General features: G+C 44.6%; 1 protein-coding gene across 1 annotated transcript; it reads left to right on the top strand.

The window, feature by feature from the left end:
* Positions 1-266: 266 nt before the first annotated feature.
* LOC123179931 (pumilio homolog 1) lies at positions 267-7,187 on the top strand. The gene is made up of 9 exons (XM_044591841.1): positions 267-1,066; positions 1,962-3,181; positions 4,027-4,168; positions 4,251-4,358; positions 4,943-5,155; positions 5,258-5,368; positions 6,048-6,242; positions 6,331-6,505; positions 6,593-7,187. The coding sequence occupies exons 1-9, from the start codon at positions 647-649 to the stop codon at positions 6,631-6,633; spliced, it is 2,625 nt and encodes an 874-aa protein (XP_044447776.1). The 5' UTR covers positions 267-646; the 3' UTR covers positions 6,634-7,187.
* Positions 7,188-9,135: the final 1,948 nt, after the last annotated feature.

Raw genomic sequence — 9,135 nt, 5'->3', positions numbered from 1 at the left:
GACAAAAAGATCACATTGCCAAAATTAGCCAGGACGGCTCACACGGATGAGAGCTGAGAAAAGAAGCTTGAAGAGGAATTTGACCTGACCTGCAAAAACCCAACGAGTTTCCATTTCCAGCCAAGGAGGAAAAACTTTGCGGCTCGCCGCGGCCTCAAAACCCTAGGGCCCAAACCCCTCCGCCGCATCCCGGCCGCACGCCCGCGGATCCGACGGCTCAGATCGCCCGGCCCGTTGTACTTAACACAGCCGCCTTGCTCCCTTCTCTTCTTCCCCCACGAGAACACACACGCGCGCACGCATTGGTAGCTGCGAGGGTGAGAGAGAGAGAGAAAGGGGGGACGGAGCTCGAATCCCTCCCGAATCCGGGCCATTTCCGGCGGTCTGCGGGCTGTAGAACGACGCGCCGCGCCTGATTCGGCCGGTCCGGGCAGGAAAGGTCGGTTCTTGGCGCTCGCCGGGTTCCTGGGGCGGCTGTTTCCGGGGTGAAATCTTGGGTTGGGGTCGAGGACGGCGGCGGGTGCGGTAATGGCGGCGGGGTTTTAGGGGGATAAGGTTGCGGAGATCTTGTTTCTCTTCGTTTGTTCGTTTGGTGTGGTGGCGGGGCTGTTTCTTGCTGGCGGCGGCGGCGGCGGTGATCGATCCGATGGTGACGGAGATGGCGACGCGTGGGGGAGGGGATGCGGTGTGCGGCGGCGGGGAGGAGGGGGAGCGCGGGGACTTCGAGCTCTTCCGCAGCGGCTCGGCGCCGCCCACGGTGGAGGGGGCCATGGCCATGGCGTCCGGCGGCGGCGGCGAGGTGCTGCTGGACGACGAGCTGCGCGCCGACCCGGCCTACCAGAGCTACTACTACTCCAATGCGCACCTCAACCCGCGCCTCCCGCCGCCGCTGCTCTCCAAGGAGGACTGGCGGTCCGCGCAGCACCGCCTCCGCTCCTCCTCCTCCTCCTCCGCCGCCGCCGGGCTCGGCGGGATCGGCGACGGCAGGAGGGCGCCCGGGGACGGGCTCGTCAGCCTGCCCGGGATCGACCACCCCCGGCAGCGGGGCTTCTCCGGCATCTTCCAGGTGGTGGTTCCTTCCTCCGAGCAAACAAAGATCTCGTTTTTCATCTTTCGTTTTCAGCATGCTATTATTAGTATTGGTTCAGCAGTGCTGTGTGCTATCACTTGTGAGTGAAGTGGACTGAAAATACTGGGGTGTGCGGCGGTCAACTGAATAGTCCAAGTTCATAGTAGTAGTTCATACAGTATGTGTGTATGAACTGCCAGTTCACGCCTTGCAGGTTGCAGCTGGCTACCTCATACGGTTAACTGAATAGTGCGAGCTCATACACCATGAGCCTAGTCTTGCTCCTGCAGCTGTTTGATTTGTCGATTGGCTGGAGGCATGCTTCTCAGTGTGATTTGAAGTAGCATATATAGGAATGTCCTGTACTCATAGCTTGCAGGGGTGGCGCAGAAGGGCGACTATTCAGTTTCAGTGCTGGATTCTCAGCTAGCGTTTCTTACTTTCGTGACATTCGCTTGGATGGGTTATTGTAACTGTTATCACCAATAGAGTAATAGTTCCTGATTAACCTCTCTGAATTTACTGGATCATGAGAGATATTGTCTAGTGCTTCACATTGTTTCACTTATATGAAGCTGTTTGTGCATCCATGCGTCGTCTTATCCGCTGTGACCAGCAAGTACTTGTTCTAGCAAGTTTATTTCAGTTTGTGATTTGTGTTGGATGGACCAATACCTGCATTAGGCAAGTAGAGAGAAGCTTCCAAACTTTCACCAGTAGTATATACTACACTAATCCTGATCATGTTCATGGACCATCTGTCCTGGTTCCATGTCACAACTGCAAACAATCTAATGTGACCTTTTGGCCACTTCTATTTCTCTTCAGTTTAATACTATTATTATGCAAGGCAGCTTATCTGATCTGTACCAATTTGCTGTAAATGTTCCAGGAGGACTCGAATCAACGTGACATGGATAGACAGGGTGCCAACCACAACCGCAATGACTTCCTGGATTCTTCTGGAATGCAGTATGCTCTACATCGCGAGACTGGAGCTATGAGCGGCCTGCAGCGTGAGAGCAATGAACAGACCATGGCTGATATTCGGAACAATGAGTTGTCATCACATGCATATGCGTCTATTCTGGGACCCTCACTCTCTAGAAGTGCATCCCCAGACCCCGAGCTGGTGAGGAGGGTACCTAGTCCGTGCCTGCCTCCAATTGGTGTGAAAGTCGGCGCTTATGATAAAAAGAGTAATGGTGGCTCCTCTTCTTTCCGCCGCAGTTCATCTGCTGTTGGTGAACCTGATGATCTGGTGGCTGCTCTATCTGGGATGAACCTGTCATCGTCGAGAGCTGGTAATGGGCAAGCTATGGACCAGTCTAAGCTCTACCAGGATGTTGATAATGCCAATAGGTTCCTTTTTGATCAAACAAGTGGCAATCAGCAGCACTCCTTCATGAAACGTCCCGAGCAAGGACATTTTAGGGCACCTGAGGGGTATTCGGCTAATTCTTCTATGATGAGAAATCAGATGAATGGTGGTAACTTCACATCATCTGACAATTCCTTAGTTGGATCCGGCTATGCTTCGCCTAGGATTGGCGCAAGGTCCCCAGGAGGCACTTTATCTTCTAGGCAAAATTTAGCTGGTGCATCCAACTACCTAGGTTACAATGGAGTTGGAAGTCCGACTGGAGCAGCTTCTCTTCAGATGCCTATCGATCCGTTATATGTTCAATACCTTGCTGCCCAAGTTGCAGCCAGCTATGATGATCCTTTCATGGCCAGTGGACATCTAGGAAGTTCATACATGGATTTACTTGGTCCTCAGAAGGGTTGCCTTAGCCCACTGCTTCAGTCACAGAAGAACTATGGCTGCTATGGAAATCCTGGGTTTGGCCTTGGTTATGGCGGTAGCCCTTTGACGAGTCCTGTTCTGCCCTCTTCACCTGTTGCATCTGGTAGCCCACTTAGGCACGGTGAACGCAGCATGCGCTTTGCATCAGGCATGAGAAATTTTGGGGGTTCTTTTGGTTCGTGGAATCCAGACCTGGTTGGAAAGATGGAAGGAAATCTGATGCCCTCGCTTCTGGAGGAATTCAAGAGCAACAAAAGCAGAACTTATGAACTCTCTGAAATAGCTGGGCATGTCGTTGAGTTCAGGTACACTTCTGCATTAAGTATATGTGATCATTAGTATGACATAACAACATGCAAACTGTAACACGCAAGTGCATCATACAGTTAGTGTTACTTCCTAGTCAATAGTCGGAGCTATTTCTTTTATGGGAACAAGGCATGGCATGAACTGCTATACTGCATACATGAAAAAATATATACGGATACATCGAGTGTAAAATGAGGAATATTAAGAGTAATGTTTTCTTGCAGATTGTTTCTACAGCCTAGTGATAACTATTAAGAATACTCCCTTTTTCTGCATATGCATTGTACATCTTTAGGCCAAATACCCAACAGAAAGCACGGTAATCCTCCTTTGCTTGTTCTGTTCACTCAAATAGTGAAAAGTGTTTTGGCCATTCCATTTTAGCAAATATCTAGCAATATGTTTCTATGCCCCTCTCAAATGTGCACGTGTGCGCGCACACACATACTGCACAACGATGAGCAAAATTATAAGACGTAATGCTGATCCGACTATGTACATAATGCCCAGTGTTTCTATTTCTGCTGCTCTATGGACATCTTTGTAGTGTGCAACACGCATGGACATAATGCATTATGACACCTAACAAAATCCCCAGCGTGTCTAGTTCTGCTGCTCTTTGGTAAATTTTAACAATGTTCAGCTTTGTATTGATGATCCCTGTCATAAATACTTGTTTCAAAGGGGGTAGGTCTATTCTGCAGTTTGCACGACTTTGCACTGGGTACCGCCCCCCTTAATTACTGCTGATTTCTTACTCGTGATTGGAAGTATGCAGAACTGTAAGAGATATATCTTCTTGTATGCTTATTTAGTTTACCAACTATTGAATATTTTGTAGTGCTGATCAATATGGGAGCCGATTCATACAGCAAAAGCTTGAAACAGCTAGTACTGAAGAGAAGGACATGGTTTTTTCAGAAATTATGCCTCAAGCTCTCACATTGATGACTGATGTATTTGGAAATTATGTTGTTCAGAAGGTATGGGAAGCTAATTTGTTTGAGGTGATGGCCTTGACTCTAAGTATATGGTACTTATCCTTATGGTCTGCCTTCTGTCCAGTTTTTTGAGCATGGAAGCACTACTCAGATAAAGGAACTCTCTGATCAGCTTATTGGGCGTGTCCTTGCTCTTAGTCTTCAGATGTATGGATGTCGGGTTATACAAAAGGTGCTTATCAACATTTTCAAGTTAATTTTATCTGATAAGTAGGAATTTCTGATTTCTAGACTTCTTGCATGGGCGCATTTACAATGACCATCTTTTTTATGTATTCCCATCGCTTGTTGAGGTTAGGTATACAGTTTCATCAATCATTGAAATAATTGTTAGTATGACTATGATTACTAAACCACCTCTTTCCACTAGCATATACAATAGAGGATTTCTGGAGCAAACAATGTAGCTGTTATTTCAGAAGGCATCAGTGTACAGATTAACTTGTAAACTGTCGCATGATCCTTCTCTGCTTAACCATACCCTCGTGTATATATACTTACAACTATGTTAAACCTTTTGCACACATACCTAAATACATACTCCCTCCGTTCCTAAATATTTGTCTTTCTAGAGATTTTCAGCAAGTGACTACATACGGAGCAAAATGAGTGAATCTACACTCTAAAATATGTCTATATACATCCGTATGTGGTAGTCCATTTGAAATATCTAAAAGACAAATATTTGGAAACGGAGGGAGTAGATGGCTGGAAGAGTAAAGGCAACTTGAGTCATTTGATGATACATGTGTGCAGGCTATAGAGGTCGTGGATTTAGCTCAGCAGACTAAAATGGTTGCTGAGCTGGATGGACATATCATGCGCTGTGTACGTGATCAAAATGGTAACCATGTAATCCAGAAATGCATAGAGTGCATCCCTCAGGACGTTATCCAGTTCATTGTCTCAACTTTCTATGGTCAAGTTGTGCTGCTATCCACTCATCCATATGGTTGCCGGGTTATACAGGTATGCTCATACTGCATAACACGCTTCTTAATAAATTTATTTTGAAGTTTACAGTTAATATTTCACAATCTACCTTGCTCATCATATCATGTGAATTACCAGAGGGTGTTGGAGCACTGTGATGATCCCACAACACAGCAGATAATGATGGATGAGATTCTCCAGTCTGTTTGCTTGCTGGCTCAAGATCAATATGGTAACTATGTTGTTCAGGTGAGTACCACACACATCTTTTCGAACATTCTTGCATACCTTGAACTTATCCAAGCTTCTACGCTGCTTTACTACTGTGCGGTGTAATGTAGTCGGCTATTATGTGCAGTATCATCTGAAGGTTATCATGTTGTTTTAATTCTTGAAAATTACTAGTAACTGCATGTTAGTTTTCCTTTTGTACTCCCTTAGTTTCTTTTTACTCCGCATATTAGGTATCAAATTCATTTTAGAAAATATCAATGTCTGCAATACAAAATAAATCCAATATGAAAATATACTCCATGATGATCTAATGATATTGGTTCAGCATTGTGAATGTTGATATTTTTTTCTATAAACTTGGTCAAACTTCAGAAAGTTTTACTTAAGACAAACCTAATATTCTTAAGATGTGGACATTACATATATTTTCTCTTCAAGTGTCTTGCAGTGAACTGCACTAGCCTGCCTTCTGTTTTGGGCAGTAGCATCTGCAGGCTGCTGCACTGATCTTTCTGCTTACTTAATGCTTACTGTTTACTGTTTAACAAGTGGATCTGGATCTTTTGTGGACTTTCCTGGTTTTTTTAATGAATACTGAGATCTGGACTTTGCACTCTCAGTTCTGAGATTTTTAACCTTTTGTTCCCATTTTCACAATACTTTATTTCTGACAATGCTTGCTGAACTTTTACAGCATGTTCTGGAACATGGCAAGCCACATGAGAGAACTGCTATCATTGACAAGTTAATTGGGCAGATTGTGCAAATGAGCCAGCAAAAGTTTGCTTCAAATGTCATTGAGAAGTGCTTAGCTTTTGGTAATCCTGTAGAGCGGCAGATTTTGATTGGTGAAATGCTTGAGTCTACTACTGAAAGTGAACCTCTTGAGGTCTGCGTTCTTTCAGCATTTTTTACCAAGCTCCCAAGAGAATCTACATGCCAAATATTTGTTAACCTTGCTGCATATGTCATTGCAGGTGATGATGAAAGATCAGTTTGCAAACTATGTGGTGCAGAAGGTGCTGGAGACTTGTGATGATCAGCAGAGAGAGATGATCCTTACAAGGATCAAAGCTCACCTGAACACACTGAAGAAGTACACCTATGGGAAGCACATAGTCGCGCGTGTAGAGAAGCTAGTTGCTGCTGGAGGTATGTTTTGTCATCAATATTCACAGATTCAGCATGAAGATCTTACATATGCTAACCATATGTCTGTCCTCGCTCTTGTGGATGCAGAGAAGCGCCAGGGGCTTCAACCAGCATGCACCGCCGCCTGAAGGCGGGAACTATGCAGTTGTACAGCTAACAGTGGCTAGGTTTGCGCTCGCGTGTTCCCCCCAACAACTGAAAACCCTATAAGATCGACTAGTAATGGTACCGGCATGAATAAGATACAAATCTTGGTTGCACTGGAGAGAGTGTACATTCTGTAGCTGAGGAGGCAAAGACTAATCTGAGAGACTAAGCTGTAAAGAGGAGGAAGAGGGTGGAGTAAGTTTGAACATGTTACTCTGCTCACTGTACAAATTTAGCACTAGAGAAGTGAGAGAAAGCTGTTAGCTGTCGGAAAAATGTCGAGTTAAAAGCCGCTGCGACTACTTTGTTAGTAATCCTGCTGTGTGTCGTGTCGATAGAAACAAACCATGATGATGGCTTGCTGTTGTTGTCGTAAGATAAAACTCTTTTCCGCAGTTTAAGCTGAAGTTATTAGTATCAGCTTTGCTGAACCGTTGAACAGTTAGTTCCTTGTATTAATGGAGTGTGTCGTCTGTATTCTAATCCAGGATGATGATATGCATGAGTTAGTTTATGTTCTTGCAAGTTTTTTCTCTCACCAAGGTCCATGGCATTTTGTATTTACTGCCTAGCATAACTCATATGTAGGATCTGAAATATACTGTGGTGTGCTGTAATGCTAGTTTTATCACCGGTAAAGTTTGACTAATTCTTATGACAATTAGTTACTGTTTTATTGCTTAGTTTTAGAACCTTGCAAATAAGTTTGGTCGTAGCTCAAATTCTAAGAGCATGTGTAGGCTATGCATATCAGATAAAATGTTCAATAATTTTTAAAAATATCTTGCATTAGACTATTTAATATGCATTTCTTATGCACTAAATATGTTTGGCTGTGCACAGTGGTAATTCTAGGGCAGAGTAGGAGGGTAGGCTCAAAGAAAGTAACTGAGCTAAAATGGTGGCGATGAACTGTCCATACTCTTGTGTAATTCAAATTTGCACATCAATAGTCTTGTGTGATTCAAATTTGCACATCAACATGGAATGAAAAAATCTTAAGGGGGCCATGCTTTTTGCCAATGGAATAAGTATTTTGAGATCATATCCAAAACTTGCATTCATAAATTTAAATTTCTCATAAACCTGTTTAAGAAACACAGCCCCGACATAATCAACTATTTTGATCATGGACACATCTAAAGCACAATGTTGTCCCCACAAGCTTAGGGCATTCACCAAATCAACCCCCAAGACCCATTTGCTGCCCGACGTTCCCCATTTGTTTGAAAGGCGGACAAGTGGGACACAACAATTTGTACTTCTTGTTTGACACGAGAAAAATCTAAATCGCACTCCTTAAGAAGGGAAGAAAAGGAGTTTGATTTGTCTCATGCGCCGGGAAAAAGATAATGCGGCGTGCGATACACAAAGAAAACAAAGGGGACGGGGACAATATTTTATTAATCTCAAGGATAACAAATACAATTCCCAATATTACCCTCCATGGCCTACTAACGCGCCCAGCCTGACTGTAGCGATGTGCGATCTCGTTGTTCTCGGGGCCTCGGAAGGCTAATGGCTGAGAATATTACCCTACCGCCTGGTTAAACGCCCAATGTTGTACGTGCCCTACTAAAGCTCACTATTTACCGAACATGACACTTGACCTCTATTTCTTGAACTTTTATATTTTTTGGCAATTTTCTTGAATTTTTTTATTTTAAAAGGCCAAAACGAAGGGGCCGAATGACCCGACATGCCAAAATGGCTTCCTCCATGGGCCATGTCGTTTCATGCCGGTCCGTGTTTTTTTCTTTTCGGCATGTGGGCAGCCGGGAGCTCCTATATGCTGCTGCATTCAGCGGTGTGCGGCGGCGCTGTCACATGAAGGAGACCACGATGGGCTTGTCCCATTTAGTTCCCCATTCGCTCCTTCGTCTCCATGCTCAGTTCTTTTTAGCGACCATCCACTCGGCCTGTATACTCACGTTTCCCGCAATGTGATTTTTCCTTTTACAGTTTTAAAATCTGAATGTTTTCAAAATTTAAACTGCTTTAAATTAACATTTTTTTAAAAAACTTGCTTTTAACTTGAATAACTTTCAAATTTAAACATTTTTTATTCAGAATTTTTTTAGTTTATTTTTTTTCTAAAACCATATACAAGAGGGAAAAACGAAAATAAAATAAAAATGAAAGAAACAAAAAAAGGAAAGGAAAAAAGAAAACATGCCCGCCCCTCCCCACGACGACCTGATCCGGCCAGAATCCGCGCCGACGAACATGACTGCCCCTCCGTGCGACGACCTGATCCGGCCAGAACTCGCGCCGCCACCCAGGAAGGGTCTCGTATCCCTCATCGACGAGCTCCAGCGGGCATGCCCCGAAGCGCCCTCCCCGCCAACTGGGACTGGGACGCGCCGCCTTCAGTCGTCGTCATTGGAGTCCAGGCGCGTGCCCCAACACCCCCGTCGCGGTTGGATCTCGCGAGTTTGTCGATGCAAATCAACAAGATTTATTCCAGTTGAAATCTTGTGCAC

Source organism: Triticum aestivum, chromosome 1D (assembly GCF_018294505.1).
Source record: "Triticum aestivum cultivar Chinese Spring chromosome 1D, IWGSC CS RefSeq v2.1, whole genome shotgun sequence".
Taxonomy (NCBI): domain Eukaryota; kingdom Viridiplantae; phylum Streptophyta; class Magnoliopsida; order Poales; family Poaceae; genus Triticum; species Triticum aestivum.
The sequence above is the reverse complement of the archived record's forward strand: the minus strand, read 5'-3'. Positions and strand labels throughout refer to the sequence as shown.

Excerpts from the sequence above, each read along its gene's own strand:
- LOC123179931 (XM_044591841.1), top strand. The coding sequence starts at position 647 with ATGGTGACGGAGATGGCGACGCGTGGGGGAGGGGATGCGGTGTGCGGC. Across the intron at positions 1,067-1,961 it reads GCTTCTCCGGCATCTTCCAG|GAGGACTCGAATCAACGTGA; the intron begins GTGGTGGTTCCT and ends TAAATGTTCCAG. Across the intron at positions 5,156-5,257 it reads ATGGTTGCCGGGTTATACAG|AGGGTGTTGGAGCACTGTGA; the intron begins GTATGCTCATAC and ends GTGAATTACCAG.